This window comes from Plutella xylostella, chromosome 13, assembly GCF_932276165.1.
Source record: "Plutella xylostella chromosome 13, ilPluXylo3.1, whole genome shotgun sequence".
In the NCBI taxonomy this organism is placed as follows: Eukaryota; Metazoa; Arthropoda; class Insecta; order Lepidoptera; family Plutellidae; genus Plutella; species Plutella xylostella.
Window position 1 is genome coordinate 8,177,117 of NC_063993.1, and position 17,519 is coordinate 8,194,635.

Consider the following 17,519-nt stretch of genomic DNA (forward strand, 5'->3'; position numbering starts at 1 on the left):
ACTGAGCAACTTCTTAGCAATAAAAATGCTTCTCTACGGAAAAATTGTTTTTCCCATGAACATTTTTACCATGTAGAGTACATATTTTTTCATCAATTTACTTAGGTCGTAGGACATAAGTTATTCAGGAAGACCCCTGAATAAATTGTAACTTTTTTGATATATTCTGTACAATGTAGTAGTAAGTACAGTTTATTTACTTCTATGATTTGAAGTATTTCCGTTACATTTTTTTGCGAAACAATAGGGTAAATCGTGGTATAACTGGCATGTGTCAGTAACTGGCACTTTGACTATAAAACTAAATATATTAAGCTTTTGGATATAGTAAGACCATCTTTGATGTCAATTATTCATTGATATTATAGTTTAATTTTACGGCGCTAGGTGGGTATTTTCCGGCGCTGGAAATTATCTCAGTCAAAGCGGAAAAAATCGCCAAAAAAAAGCACGTGCGTTAAGTTTTTCTTAAGGAGACACCAACATTTGTATGGCCTGTTTTCGCGAAAATAAATAAGTTTTTGATAGTGTGACAATACCAAGGAAGTAGGGGAAGGTCTAAACAATATCATAATAGCCCGTTTCACTGTAATTTTAGTTGCTTTTGAGTTATATTTGAGGGTGCTAGTTACTGAAATGTAATTTATATCTTCACTTAGTAACTGGCAACCCCCTGCCAGTTACTAATATTTTGTGTTTTGTGATTTTAAGCTATTTTATACCTTCTATCGACAGAAAATACGATTTAAAGTGCACTGTAAAAACCCCCAGTGTCTAGGCAGCTTTGTTTCAATAACTGGCACGGGGCTGCCAGTTACTAATCTGCATACATTTTTTTACGCACCAATAACTGGCACTTACTGGTGCGGTAAACATTTCTTTCATGTTTCTTTTCAGAAAAATGACTAAAATCAAGGCAATCTACAGTAGTCTGTAATTGTCCACTGCTGGACCTCTCACCAGCAGTGACACTGCACTCTGTTCTCGACCTTCCTCATCCAGCCACTGCCTAATGCCACTTGAGCATACAGAATTTAAGAGCTATATCGGTTACTCAAGTTCTCTTACGGATTACCTTATTTCTGATAAATGGTCCTTCAAAGAACCACAAATCTTTCCAATGCCCGCTGATCGATTTTGAATCGGTGGACCAGTCCAACCGTCAGTGTCCACGTCTATGATCCATACGTCATCACCAGCAAGACGCATTGACTGAAGACCTTTGCCTTCAGGCATTTATATGAAAATTTGTCAAATCTTCCCTTATGCAGTCCAATCCAGTAATAGATATTTTGTTTTATGCACCTTACAGCTTCGTTTTCGAAGTTCCTTCTGCCTAGTCGAATAGACTGTCCAAGGTAGACATAATATACTGTTGCTGCATTAAGGCCGCTATGCATGTTACAACGAGGGAATTCCAGAACCGCCCAGGTCTAAATGGAATCAAAGGCTTTCTTATAGTCCTTGGAGAACTTGATAGAAACATGGTTCGTGATGACCTAATAAAACAGCTTGAAAACATGACTTATAAACAAAATTGGTTGAAGAGCTTCTGAAGCTGTTCGAGGATAGTAATAGCTTTCAGAAGAGCTGTACTAATTCTGTCTTTACCCAGAGCATGTGAAGCTGGAAGCCGTAAAAACCTTCAATTTCCGCAAGAAATTTCAGCTTAGAGGCAACTATACTACCATCAGCAGTCTTCAACTCAGCCAGGTCACTTCTCCCAAGCTGCTGAATGAATACATCAAGATCCACAAGCATTTGCTTTCTCCATTTCCGTTTCCAAATCCAAGGGTTTCTAGATTTGTTGCATTCATATGGACCCACAATTCGTCGCATACTTGTACTGTCATTTTGTCGTAGAAGTCGACCATAACAACGGTGATTTTGAGTCTTACCGGTACAGAACCTAGACAGGTAATTGTACATTACCTAATATTAAATATATTATTGATTTTAGAGTACTTATTGACCTAATTGTATGATTTTTTAAAAGGTGCCAGTTACTGAAACATCATGTGACAGTTACTAATTTTTACTGCCAGTTAGTAGGTTTTTTGGGGGTAGTGGATATAAACTTCATTAAAATCGAATATTAATCATATATCTTTACCATTTATGCCTATCATTGTTCGTCATCTTATTGCCAGTAATTCAAGCCTACCAGTGCTTAAATCAGGCCAATACTTTATTTTTAATATATTTTTTTGTGTTGCTAGTCGCTTAAACTGCCAGTTACTAGTACTTTTACCCTACTTAGGTATGGATATTTTAATATTTTAATAATGCACAGTAATTAATATTAAATGTGTCTGCAAAAAGTTAATTAATAAGAAATTCAATGTAATAATTAAATAATTCAATTCAATTAATCATTATAATATAATAATTATTGGTAAATTATAGTAGGTAATTAATTATCTTTATAATATTTTGTAAAGCACTGAATTGCTATATCCGAATGTTAATGTAAAGAAGAAACATAATTGTTTTATAAAAAAAAATATTATACTAGATACAAGTATCATTTTTTGAACAAAGAATCGGTAGGTTTGGTCGATTGCCGCGTAGGTTGAGTATGATACATGTTACTATAGATTTGTAGCTATACTACACACTACAAGTATGTATTCACATCGCTATCGTCTTATTGACCGGTTGCTGGACGGCCTTGTTGCCGCTCCTAGCGTATTCGGCTCTTATTCGTGTGTTTTCGTCCATTTCCGTGACCACCACTGCGCGTTGAGGGCGCTGGGGTGCACTTGTTTAGCGTCCTATTGTGCGACGTTGCCAACTGTGTATCGACTTAAACTCAGGCCAAGACAAAACGTACGCGTGCTGAGTGGAACTTAAAGCCGGCAGCTTTTTTCGATTAAAAGCACGCGTGCACTGCATTGTTTTATTTTGATTCTATGGCTTTAATAAGTCAATAATGCGCTTGTGAACATTATATTTTAGTGAAGTGATTGTACTTTAACAAAAAAAACTAGTGTTTTTCAGTCAAAGTTAATGCTGTCTATATCCTTTGTGTTCGAATTTATTGAAAATGAAAAAAAGATGTTAATGAATAGCTAAAATCGTATCAAATAAAGTGAGCATAGGTGAAACATACAGAAACTGGTTCATCTAAGGCAGTTATCGTAAAATGGGGGATCAGGGCGCAACGGGGGGCGCTTGGGGTGCGCGCGACGAAGCCTCATGGTGGCCCGGAGGCGCAGGTGAACTACAAAACCAGCAACAACTAAATGAAGAAATTGCAAGAAGCACGGCGGCTTCCACTCAACAACTTTACACTTATAAAATGACAGGAGGTCAATTTACAAATAACTCATCTGAAAATACATCTTCTAACTACGGCTATCGCTTAGTATCAAATAATAGAGAAGAATCGCCGCAGCAGCAATGGTGGTATAGTTCAGGGGCAATTGACTCGCAACAACAAAATTCTTCCCCTACGGTAATAATTATGTTGATTTATTTTAATGTCTCAAGTTCAATAAAAATACAATTCAATAAAATGAACCTAAGTAATCTTATTTTGTAAAGATTTTAACTTTTTGTTTATTTAAAAAAGAATTACCTACATACAATGTTCACGAGCATTTCGAATAACATATTATGTACTTGACTGTTGATCAAATTTTTAAAAAGAAATCATCAAAAGTTCTACACTACCTATTGTTTATATTTGTTACTGTACTCCCTTGAGTAGAAACCAACTACGAGTAGGTAACTTCTAGACACACAAAAAATATGTGTGTGCCCAAAAACACTATTTTTTTAGCTTATCTAGTAGAAATCGTTACCTGAAAGAAGTTATGAAGAAAAAATCTCTGTCAGTAGTTAATTCATACCATGCTGAGAAATAAATAATTGAAGCATTGCTAGAAGACAACCAATACATTTTACAGTGTGAGTTATGTTATGAATCGGGATTATTTTTTATTCCATAATGTTGTTCACATTATGTAAAAAATTGTAATGGACAAAGTAGGTATACACCTGACAATGTACACCTGTAAAACAATAATTCCACTTATAGGGTGGGATTATACATATTATTTTTATAAGTTTTAGAAGCACGATTATTTAAATAAATATTTAATACCTACCTTAAAAGATTGGACGCATATTTTGAAAAACCAACGCTCATAACATAGAGAGGCATCATGTGTGAGGTGTAAATATTACGTGCCTCGAGCTATAATCCTCCAAAATTTAAACTCAATAGAAACTATTTCTGATGATGCCAAAAAATAGTCGTGAAATAGTCATAAATAGTCGTGTTTTCCAAAAAAATAGTCGTATCATACTTTCGGAGTTAGAGCTATACTTTATGGAGGATTATAGCTGGAGGTCTCCAGCTATAATCCTCCAGCCTCTGCAGAACAAACGGTAAGGCCTATCGACTTGGTTAAGGTCTCAAAAAATAGTCATGAAATAGTCGTAATGACATGCCAAATTTCAGAAATAGTCGTCAAAAGATAGCAGAGATATAAAGGTACTTTGCTGCAGCCCTGGTGGAGGATTATAGCTGGAGGTTTTGAAAATATCGAATATCTTTGGAACTACTATGACTATCGGTTTGAATTATGTCTCAAAAAATAGTCGTGAAATAGTCGCTTCTATTTATTATAATTTTAAGCTTGATAAAAGCTGTTAAATAATTATACCAAATTCTTCATACAAATCAAAGTGGACGAGAATGCCAAAGCAAGCCAGTACACAAAAATAATAGCACCGTAGCATTGAAGTACTCATGTCGAATTTATCTATAAATCATTTATTTCGTCATACTTTGAATCAATAGTATCTAAACTAATCTTGGGTATGACATTTTATTGCTTTTGCTCTTAGCCTTTACCTTACTGTGTACAGAGAAAACGTATGCCTATACACGCACACATTTATCTCTGTTATCTTGACAAACGATAGCGATGACGACTACGGCGATGTAGTACCTAGGTCAGTTATTGTCATCCCTTACTATCCCGTGATCAGACAAATATTGCTATCCTTGTCTCCTTTCTAACCGGCATGCATCGCACGCATAGAAAGCGTGAGCGAACGTGTCATCGGTTGCATCTTGACAAGCGATAGCAAAGCGGTATTTATTACGTCCCTTACTATCCCGGGATCACACAAATAGTGCTGTCTTGTTTTTTTAATAGCGTTGATGTGGCTGCCACCTCCGCCGGTGAAATTGGGATTAGTTTTATTGAAGAAGCAGTGCAGGGTAGCACTCAAGCGATAAGAATAAAATACGGTGTTTGAAATATAACTCATTTAATTACAATCACAGGCCGAATGTACAGTAAGGTGCAGAGAAACCTGACCCCCCTCAGATACATTGTTACTATGAGAGGGGGGTCAGGTTTTTCTGCACCTGACCGTACTTTTATTTATACCTAAGTTATTCATTAAACAATCTTTAGGTAGATTAGGTTTCATACAATTATCTCAGTATTATTCGACTATTACCTATAAACATATTTAGTTTAATTTAAAATAATCACAATTAGTTTATTGCTAAGTAATAATATAATATTGACGTAAATCAATAAAAAAAACATGGTATGAACTTAAATATGTAATTATTTCACTATTAAAAAATAATTATTTTCTAGCCCTTTATCATAATAAGCTTAAGTTAAATTAATCACAGATTGTTCATTAGTAGGTTTAGGTAAGTATAATCATGGTTATTGTCATAATGAAATATAACTCATTTCATTACAATCACAGGCCGAAAGTACTTTTATTTATACTTAAGTTATTCATTAAACAATCTTTAGGTAGATTAGGATTTAATTATTTTTATTCTTCATAGTAAAAAGTCACGTGACCAACTAAGTTTCTATGAAAAATAATATATTTAAATTCTGTTTTCAGTTTCGGGCTTAGATATACCATGCTGCACATGTAGCTTTCAGCTTAGTATACCCTTTTTGCAACAACTTGTATAATGGTTTTAATAAATATACCTAAATAACTTCGTAGGTGATAATAGGGTATCTATAATGCCCAGATAACTGAATCCTGTAGGTGTAGAACTTGCAAAAATTATCAACAGCCACTGTAGCTTGCGACGTTATTGAAGAACACACGTAAGCTGCGCTGAAAAAAAAATAAGGCAAATAAGGCAAATTAACGTCTTATTAATAAAAATATTTGTTTTTTTTATATTATATACATATATATTTATATTATATATATATTTATATTATATATGATATACGAGTAGGTAGATACGAGTGTAGTAATAACGTTATTTCACCTAGACTATTTGTTTGGTAATTTATTGTCATTTGGAGACCACAGCAAACAGTGGAGTAAAATTTCTTATCAGTAACTTATTGCAACAATAACTTGAAACTGCGAACTTTTGTGCGAAAAGGGTATAGTAGAAATACTGTTCATTATTGTATTCGCCTTTTTCAATACATATGTCCCATAACCGACCTCTATTGTTTTTGAGCGAAAGAGATAGCTGAGAAAACAATTTGGCTTTTGTCCAAAACCGGTTTGGTCGGACGGTGCGTTTGAAACTTGTATGAAATTTCACAGGGTGTGAATTACTTACATAGGTATTTAGTTCAGAAACACGTTTTTGTCGCTTGTAACTGATAGGTACAAATGAGTTTTGACAAGTAAATTGGCTGTTATAACTTTATCAACTTCAGCACCACAACACTGTATAGGCCTAGCATAAGCACAATACCATATGAAAATAGTGATAAATTCTTACCCAGGATTTGTTATCTGGTAAGCATGTATTCGGAGCCATTGCAGTTTTTTAGCGCATTACATCAATGCAGTCATGATAGTTTATCGGCGCATTACATCGATAGGCTGTGTTTTCACCTGAAATAATAATGGGTAGGCTTATAGGTAGGTTACACATATAATTTTTTTATACATATATTTATTTGCCTAGTTTCATTCAGAAATACATACAATAACCCCTTTTTTGCTATTGAGGGGTAAATATCCACATTTAACCAGGACTACCATATGTAGGTAATCGATGATACCCACATATTTTCGTATCTACTAAGATATGTACATGAATGCCTTGATTGCATGTATGCACAATTTACTCGCTCATAGTGTAAAATTGCTAATTAAATAACAATCCCCATACATATTAAGCATAGATATTAAAAAATATATACGTTACTTCAATAAAAAATCATGTTAATAAATAAGCTGAGCATAACAAAATGGGATGGCTTGCTTTGATATTGAATATTAAAAAGGATACTTACTTGCAATATTCAAACATAGCACTCACTAAACGCTCTTATCTGCATCTACTAATATCTTTTAGAATATAACATCTTGAATATTCATTTGCGTATAGAGCACTCACAATATTTTAACAACCAACAATAACACCGATCGTGACCATAGTTTGCAAATTATCAAACAAAACATGCAAAATCCTAACCCCAACTTCACCGGTGGCGGCGCGCGGCGGCGGTCACATAAGGGACGTAATAAATACCGGTTTGCTATAGCTTGTCAAGATGTTATGCGGTCGCTCACGCGTTCTATGCGTGCGATGCATGCCGGTTAGAAAGGAGACAAGGATAGCAATATGTGTCTGATCACGGGATAGTAAGGGATGACAATAACTGACCTAGGTACTACATCGCCGTAGTCGTCATCGCTATCGTTTGTCAAGATAACAGAGATAAATGTGTGCGTGTATAGGCATACGTTTTCTCTGTACACAGTAAGGTAAAGGCTAAGAGCAAAAGCAATAAAATGTCATACCCAAGATTAGTTTAGATACTATTGATGCAAAGTATGACGAAATAAATGATTTATAGATAAATTCGACATGAGTACTTCAATGCTACGGTGCTATTATTTTTGTGTACTGGCTTGCTTTGGCATTCTCGTCCACTTTGATTTGTATGAAGAATTTGATATAATTATTTAACAGCTTTTATCAAGCTTAAAATTATAATAAATAGAAGCGACTATTTCACGACTATTTTTTGAGACATAATTCAAACCGATAGTCATAGTAGTTCCAAAGATATTCGATATTTTCAAAACCTCCAGCTATAATCCTCCACCAGGGCTGCAGCAAAGTACCTTTATATCTCTGCTATCTTTTGACGACTATTTCTGAAATTTGGCATGTCATTACGACTATTTCACGACTATTTTTTGAGACCTTAACCAAGTCGATAGGCCTTACCGTTTGTTCTGCAGAGGCTGGAGGATTATAGCTGGAGACCTCCAGCTATAATCCTCCATAAAGTATAGCTCTAACTCCGAAAGTATGATACGACTATTTTTTTGGAAAACACGACTATTTATGACTATTTCACGACTATTTTTTGGCATCATCAGAAATAGTTTCTATTGAGTTTAAATTTTGGAGGATTATAGCTGGAGGCACGTTAAATATTGTATAATGTCCAAATGAAGTACCTACCTAAATTGATTATGGTAAAAATATATAATAGGAAAGCGTCATTCAATAATTTGTGTTGATCACATAAAAAAATGCACTGTGCATCACAATAACAACAAAACAAACACATTGTTTCACATCACTATTGATTATTCTGTGAACTGATGAATGACAGATTTGCTAATGTAGGCTGGACCGGATATGAAATTGAACTGTCTCCTGTCTCCCTATCGTTTCGTTTCATTTTCATTCACTTCCGTTTCCGTTCCGTTATGTTATTTATTTTCGTAAAAGTCATGAACTAACTTTTTTATTGTTTCGGAAATTGGGTCTTTCAAAGTTTAATGGACAACATTTCATTTTCTTTACCCTATATTTTTATTAGTTATTCGGAAACTTTATAGAAAATTAGTGGACCCGTATTTTTTTATTTTGTATATACATAAATATTTGCATGTTATTTTTAACTTTAAAGTTAATTATTTTAAAACCGGAAGTGACGTCACATATTAGGCTCAATTTTTATTTTTGTCTATTGCCGGAGTCTCGAAAAAAAACATTAATGACACTGACAAGTGACATTTAAACTTTGTTTACATGCCAACCAACAAATGGGTCATTTTCAAATGACCTTGATATTTCCGATGATGGAAAGTAGGTACTTATCATTTAAAAAAATAAGCAGAAGCATTTTTTCAGCTGTGTAGGCGGTGGCATGCTCTGGGACATATTATGTAGAGGTCATCTCTTAATAATAAATTAAAAAAATAGTCAGAAAGTGTCAGAACAGAATTAATGAAAATGACCCAAATAAACAACAACGTCACGATAAAACGTCAAAGTCAATCAAAAATGAAAGTGACAGTTACTGTGTTTTTAAATCTATAGGCTTTGATCATCAAAATGCATCGCACCAGATGCAGAACGTCATCAGCACTTTTTTACTATTTTATGATTTTCTCGAAAATGATACATCCAAAAAATACAAAAACATTTTTTTTGTGGCCTTTAAAGCTAAATCTCGAAATGGTTTTCGATTTATAGCAGCTTTAGTTTTTTGAAATGTTGTCCATTGATAGTGTTTATTTGAATAGGATCCTTACCCAATTCATCAAGCAACCCACTTTAACTTCCAATTCTTTTTAGCCGCAAAACCAGTCGAGCCCCGACGCCGAGCACGGCAACCAGCAGTCCAACGGTCAGCAGAACCACCAGCAACTGCTACAGCAGGAGCAGCAGCAGAACCTGCAGCAGCAGTCGCTACAGCAGGCGTTGCAGCAGCAGAACCAACAGCAGACACTGCAGCAGATGCTCCAACAGCACCAACAGCAGCAGCAGTCTCAGCAGCAGTCGCAGCAGCAGCAGTTGCAGCAGAGCTTGCAGCAGACGCTGCAAGTGAGCCAAGCGCAGGCGCAAGTGTTAGTCCAAGCGCAGCAAGCCTTGCAACAGCAGGTTGCGCAATCGCTGCAGCAGCAGCAACTGTCGCTGCATGACCACATTCAAGCTGTCCAACAGCATCAGATCCAAGCTGCGTTGCAACGCCAATCTGCTACGTTGCAGGTAAAGCCTATTCAAGTACGTTGTGGTGATTGTTTTTTTAGTCATTTTGATCCCTGAACAAAAATAAAGAGATAGGTAACAATAAGTTTCATGAGTATTTTGTGCCATAAAGTGTGTCTGTGATCTATGACCAAGTTTCTTTCTCATGACTGGGCTTATTTGAACACTATTTTGAATTGAACTATTGAGGAATGATTTCTTATAGTGAAGAACGCTCAGCCATATTAGGAGATTCAGATCTTAAACTTCTACTCCTCCTCTGACTTAAAAATATACATTCTTAAAAAATCAACATTGATATATAAAATAAACTTCCCTTATTCCCAGGAATTACAGCAACAAGCTCAACAGCAGGCTCTACTAGCGCAGGCCACAGCCACCAAGGGCAGGATGCCGCGAGCTCGGGCCGGGAACAAGCCAAGGGGGCGAATGACAGCCTACGCCTTCTTCGTGCAGACCTGCCGGGAGGAACACAAGAAGAAACATCCCGATGAGAATGTTATCTTTGCTGCTTTTTCGAAGAAATGCGCTGAGAGGTGGAATGTAAGTGATTTATTATTATTTATTCCTTTATCTATTGTTTAGAAGCCGGTCAGACATGTATTTTCTATGTTTCTTTTTCAGTAACTTCATTTCCTTTCACATTAGAATTTTTTCAAAAGTTGCCCCTTAGATAGCCCATCAACCAGAAGTTGGGAATGATTATTTCTGGCAACAGAGCAGTACTAAAAATAAAAATATAAAATTAAAGTTAAATATAGTATTAAATTCAAACCCTTTTCATACCTACTGCTTTGAAAGCAACATGAAGTGGTAGAATCCATATCCTCATACCTTTGGCATGGGTGCGTTCAATCATTGGCGTAACATGAATGCAAGTGTGAGGTACAGTGACACAGCTACATGCCTTCGGTGTCCATACAACCCATGTCTGGATCCCATCCTCAGATGCTGTTACATTTGATCATCATCAGCCTTATATCACCCACTTATGCTAACATACTAATGTGCTACTTTAGTTGGTCAAGTGCTCTGTTATCCACTATTTCCACGCCTTATGTTATGCTTTTGGTATAAAAAATAATTTCACCTGTATTTTCTTTTTGCACCTTCAGAATCTGTAGAAATAGGAAGTATTCTTTACTACCAAACAGCTTAGCCCAAATTACTTATTTACCAACAATTAATAAATAAGTAAATCTCCAATAAGTATACTATTAATAATTTGCACACACAAAAATATAGAGATTATAACCAAACAATGCTATTCCCATAAAAATACTTATCAACATACCCAATTACAATCACAATCCATAATAACCAACAACACACCCCACCCACAGACGATGTCCGAGAAAGAGAAGCAGAGGTTCCACGAGATGGCAGAGCACGACAAGAAGCGATACGACCTGGAGATGCAGACCTACGTGCCGCCTAAAGACGTGAAGATGGGCAGGGGACGCAAGCGGCACCAGATTAAAGACCCCAACGCGCCGAAGCGCTCTCTGTGAGTTGTGGTCATGTCATTTTGTATTACTTGTTACCTACTGTGTCTGAAGCAAACAAAAGCTAGGGTTTGTCACCATGGCGAAAGTATTCCGTAGGTCAGTTAAAGATTAGGATCAGTCATTGACTGCCCAGGAATCAGATCATGTTAACTACTTTGCATATACCCTGGTTCTGTTCTGTATGTTAAATAGCACAGGTTGCACATGCTAACTTATTTAACAGACCTCAGTGTGGAAAAGTAGCACAAAAGAACTCCCCAAGTTCCGATAATATAATTATCCCATGACTGTGGCTTAGAGCTATCAAATAATACCTACGAGGGAATGTTAGGTCAAAAAATTCTTATTGAGTAATCACGAGGATGGTATTTAATGTAATGGGCATTGGACAAAAAAATATCAAATTTTGCAAAGAGCATGACAAACGTAACATTTGCCATCTAACTAAACAAAACACTAACAAAACCCGTCCAATCACAGCTCAGCATTCTTCTAGCTCCTACGTGCTCCTACCAACTAAACAAAACACTAACCAAATCTTTCCAATCACAAGTCAACATTGTTCTAATTCTCACCATCAAAACAAAACACTGACCGATTCTATCCAATCACAGGTCAGCATTCTTCTGGTTCTGCAACGACGAGCGTTCCAAGGTCAAGGCCAATAACCCGGAGTACACGATGGGTGACATCGCCAAGGAGTTGGGCCGGCGCTGGGCCGCCGCGCTGCCGGAGACCAAGACGAAGTATGAAGCGCTGTCGGAGCAAGACAAGGCGCGGTATGATCGGGTGAGTGGTTTATTATTACGCATCATACTTAGACAAAGTAAACCACTGACATATCTCTGTCATCATAGCATGCTTATACCTTTGTTACACCTACCGAGTAGAGGGGCCAGATTGGTCGAGGCTCTGCTGATGCGCGACCACAAAACGGCTAGCAAGTGACCGAGTGCTCGGCCGAGGATACTTTCTCGGCGTCTCTAGTCGGTAGGTGTAACAAGGGTATAGGTAAGCATGGTATAGCATGTAGGATGTTGCAAAAAAAGTTGTTGGTGTAGTAAGCCGAAAGATGTGAGTCGGTGGGATTAATCTGAACTATTATTGTTTGTATGATTTTTGTAAACTCACCAAATAAAAATCCTCTTTCGGCTACCTATACCTCTGTCTGCAACATGTTGTATAAGCTCACAACTGTGATCCCCGAAGGGGTAGCCAGAGGTGAAGCGCGAGCGAGCTTCATCATGATTATAAGCTGAATCTTCTGCCTCCCCTTAGAAGTGACACAACTCTATCCTTGTTCTTTCTTGTCCAAGCACAATATCCTCGTCAACGGCCCACTGTCGGAGTGCACACCAAAGATAGCGTTACTTTTCAACACAAATAGCCCATGTATGACTACCGCCATTGCCCACACTTTCATCCATATTATAACATTCCCTTCTCCAAAATTCCAGGAAATGACAGCCTACAAGAAGGGTCCCCTGCTAGCCGCCCAACAGGCGCAGCAGCAACAAGCGGCAGAACTTGAGGAAGACGTGGGAGACTTCGAGGCAGAGGATGAATATAATTGAACCAGCTCGAGAGATGCAGAGCCATGTGTACAGCCATAGACGCCAGCCATAGGCCGTGTACGGAAAGAAAGCTGGAAAATTATAAGCGCTTAAAGTCTGCTTTTAATACTAAATTGACAGATTCTGAACGGTTCATCAACAGTCGATTGTCCCGTCAATAGAATGATACGTCACCCAATCGACTCTGGATGAACCGTTCAGAATCTGTCAATTTAGTATCAAAGATTAAAAAACAGACTTTAACTACTTTACTATAGATATTTTTAGCGATTATCAGTTTCCAGATTTGTTTCTGTATACGGCTATAGAAGCGAGTCCGTTCAATGTTCCTTTAGTCACTATGTTCTATTTTCAAAGTCTCTGTGCTGCTGATTAGGCTCGTTTTCCACCAGATATGTGCTATGCTACGTTGTTGCTGGATGCGTTTGATATTTACCGATCATATTACTTGGTCTACAAATGGATATCTTTCTCCTCATTGCAACATAGCATATCTCTGGTGGTAAGGCAGCCTTAGTGTCGGTTTTTGAAACATGTTAAGTTGATAGTGTAAGAAATCTGAAAAGAAATGATCACTGTGATCTCAGTTTTATTGCAATGTAATTAAAGAGCTGCTTAAGTGTTTCAAAAACCGATATGAACCTACCTTCAGTATTCATAAAAATACTTAATTTTTATTTTAGGTTTCAATGTGTTAACGATTTATCATTGTCGAAGTGTTGTGAGCGTTTTTAGGCTAAATAAGAAAGTTTATGAATACGGGGGCTAGTCGTTAGTTGCTAGGGTGGATTTGAAATATGGTTTTTGTGCAGCGGGAAAAATATCTTGCCATATGATTAAATATTTTTTGAGTGGTCCTTATTTGAAGGAACAATTGTAATCAGCTCTTTTATTGTCACTGTGAAATTTGTCGAATAGGCCCGTAAATGTACTCTTAAATGTTTTTTTTTAATGAATTACATAAATGTTACCTGCGGTTATTGCAATGTCTGCTGCGCTTGTAAGTCGCGAAAACTTGGGTGATATAAAATTCTAGAATAGTAATTCTGTACAGTTCATACAAGAGAAAAAAGAACGGCACAGTTTTGTACCATTTCAAATAAAAATAATTATTTTTATACAAAATTCAATCTTGTCTGTAGAAGTTTGTTAGTCCTTTGGTAGGGTTGTAGAAATAGATTTGAAAATGAATCTTGGTGTTAGAATAAGCGCAAAACATTTTTGAAAACTTTTAGATGTAAATAACGGAGCAATATGTAACGTAATGTAGGTAAGGTCAGTTATTACCAGTGAAACCATGACAGCACTACATATTATACATGTTTTTGAGTATATATTTAAGGGAGCTGCGCTATTTCAATACTCACACCGTGTGAATAAAATTAAAAAAAATGTAAACTTGGTACACCCTGCCATACTAAAATAGTATGTTAATTCTCCTACAGATAAAAAGTTTTTTGTGGGAACATGACATTGTGATATTCTTTTTGTAAAGCAATAAGCTTCAAAATGAATTTCGGGTTTTCATGATTAATTATTCAGAAGTACAAGAGATAGACAATTTCATAGTTGATTTTAATTATCGGACATTATTTTTGATTGTACGGCTGAAAGCTGTTGTTGTTACATTATACTTTTATTTTTAAAGTTTTATTTGTTATGAAATATTTGAAATTAGTTATTTTATATATGATAGTATTATTTTTATAATAACTTGACTTTCGCGAATCGGTAAGTGTATTCGAAGTTCACTTTCTGCAATGTCTCCTGAGCTTCGAATATTGTTGTCGCCGCTATCTTGTGAGATAGCATATTATTATGGATAATATGGATGTGTGTACTTATATTCTGTCATCCATGGACAAGAATTCAATATACCGCTACAGTTGAATGTACGTTCCGTTTTGATACGTAGTAAAATGTGTAAAGTGCTTCTTTCTAGCGACCATTCTTTTACACCAACAATAATTTTTATAACAACGCGATGTAAGGAAAAAAAGCAATTTAGATTTAAGGTCAAATTGTAAAATGTGGCCTTATAAATGGAAGCGTCAAAGCAGCAATAGGTTACTGTGTATTTATTACGAGTAACGACATGTAGTTTGTAATTTTTTAAAGTATTTCCGATAAACGACTCTTAGACATAAATTGCGCGTGTGCATGATTGAGTAATACCTCGGACGGAGTGTAGAATAGTTAAATTATATATTTTTTCTACTGAGTTCTTAGTAGTGTCAATTTTATGTTTAGCTCTGATATGTGAAAACAAGGTTTTCAGCGTTTTATGATGTGCAGAAGAGAGGGGGTTCTTCGTTAGACATCATTTCGTATACGATATTTTGTAAGTGTCGTATGCGACATGATGTGTATTGAAATAGCTCCCGGTGCGTACCTGGAGCCCAGTAGTTACAAAAATGAAGTATTAAAATTCCTTTGTAAGTGAGACGATTTATTGAATAGGTATTTAAATTAAATATTGATTTAGATTTTTCGAAATGAAGCTAGCTAGGGCTCCTACATAAAAAAAATAATTGTGATTCATTGACTAATAGTGTATAGTACTTAATACCGTTGATTTGTTAAGCCTTGCTAGAATATTATTTTATGTTTCATATGAGAAATTTTAAGTTAATTTTTGTCCTGTTTTCTTGTCTTGTTTAACCAGTTACCTGGAATCTAATTAGAAATCTCAGATAATTAGCGTATTTATACAATAACAAGACTACTTTTAAAAACTGGCGCCCTTTGGTAAATTTTATTTCATAGTTATTAAGCTCTTACCTGGATTATTTGATTAATAGGAATAAATTTTACCAAAGGGTACAATGAATTAGAAAGTGGATGGATTTCAGATGGACGTTTTAAATGAAAATTTTAGCGGAAACCTAAATGAGGTCTATTTTTAAGTAATTACCATTTGTGTGTAAGAAACAATATTGTTTTGAATTGTGATATGACTAACATTGTGCAAAACAATATAGTTAAGTCTTTTACACTACATACCTTTTGTATTATTTCAAGCAAAATACCTAGTACCTAATATCAGTATATACCTTTACATACACGGGTCGCATTCGTATTTAGTCAAAAGTGTCGGACCGAAGCCGTTGAAACTACTCGAGCGATTTGTATGCAGTAAGATTGGTTTAATTCTAGCGTATTTTATAGTGCGTACACGGTCGCTTCAGCTTATACGCATACGCTAATCTGAAACCACTCTTTATGCTAAAAACTGGCATATTAAAACAAAGTGGCGCGCTCCAGCGGTAACTAACATTCAACTTTTCTTTTGACAGATATATGGCAGAAGAAAGGGCAAACTTTTGTTTGTCCAAAGTGTAAACCTGTTACTAATAGTGCAGTTAGGAGTTTAGGAGCTTGGGGCAATCGAGTCAGTTTAGGCCTTTAGTTACCTTTACCTACAATGCGTTTTATATTATGTAGTCTGAGCCTATCTGAAACCTAGTTAAACATTGTGGGAGATATGGCGTTTCGACTTTCTCCGTGTTCGGCATCATAAGGGTCACAGTGACAGTTAAATATAGTCCATTTTTCTCTCCACCTTTAATTTGCAAGGTGCGGGTGCCTATATAAATAGAGTGAGTCGCCCGCGCGCCTCAGTTGGTTTTTGATTTTTGAAGTGAACACTTCGGCAAAATGGCTCAATGTAGCCACGGTTCTCGTCGGCTTCGCTCCGACGGGTAAAAATATAATATTGAATTTGCGGAGTCCTCGCTGCCGGGAGCTGTAGCGTGATGCGGACCAGGCGGCGCGGGGCCTGCCGGCTGCTGCGCACGCAGCCATTGCTGAGGATTTCGCAACGAAGGTTTGAGTTGATAAGCCGTGAGTAAAATGCTATTATTTACTGCTTTTAAAAGCTCAGCCACTGGTCATAATGCTCCGGCGCTTGGGGTTTTTATCCCACGCAGTAGGGTCCGATTCAATAGTCGTGGTGATGATTGATCACATATTCCGGTCCTACTAGTGGCGCTTGAGCTAGATACTTACATTAATGACCGCTTTAAGTAAAGCATATGTTAATTTTATACAGGAAAAAATAATAAAAATATATTTTTCTACCCTCAATTTCTAATATTTTTAGAAAACAGTTGATAAAAACTTTGCTATTACAATAATGCACTTGATTATAGCTTATGTAAGGCTTTACAAACAGGAGCTTTCCAGGACCGTCATAGGATTTTTTACAGGAAGCACGTGGCTCCGAGTTTCAGTATGTTGGGACATTGTGGCATGTGCGGCGAGTAAGGTGATCCGCCGGTACCTACCCGCTGAGGGTAGGCAGGCCGATTCGGTGAAATTGAAGTTTCGTGTAACCTGCACCCGGCCCTGTGCTCCTGCGCTTGCCGCCGTCTCGTGGCACCTGCATCGCAGCGTACACCCGGCCCTGCGCTCCTGCCCTGGCCACCGGTTCGTGCCACCTGCATC

General features: G+C 36.7%; 1 protein-coding gene and 1 non-coding gene across 3 annotated transcripts; both read left to right on the top strand.

Moving 5' to 3' along the window:
• Positions 1–2,565: 2,565 nt before the first annotated feature.
• LOC105390684 (high mobility group protein DSP1) lies at positions 2,566–16,073 on the top strand. Of its 2 annotated transcripts, none has more exons than XM_038111966.2 (6): positions 2,566–3,457; positions 9,578–10,006; positions 10,319–10,534; positions 11,335–11,498; positions 12,114–12,288; positions 12,957–16,073. In XM_038111966.2, exons 1-6 carry the CDS (start codon positions 3,146–3,148, stop codon positions 13,071–13,073), a joined length of 1,413 nt encoding a protein of 470 aa, XP_037967894.1. In that variant the 5' UTR covers positions 2,566–3,145; the 3' UTR covers positions 13,074–16,073. The 2 variants fall into 2 exon arrangements, with proteins under 2 accessions (XP_037967894.1, XP_037967895.1); XM_038111967.2 differs by having other exon boundaries at positions 2,573–3,457; positions 9,578–9,991.
• Positions 10,818–10,953, top strand: LOC125489403. Its single transcript, XR_007266959.1, has one exon. It is a non-coding gene; the product is annotated as a small nucleolar RNA SNORA57 (small nucleolar RNA).
• Positions 16,074–17,519: the final 1,446 nt, after the last annotated feature.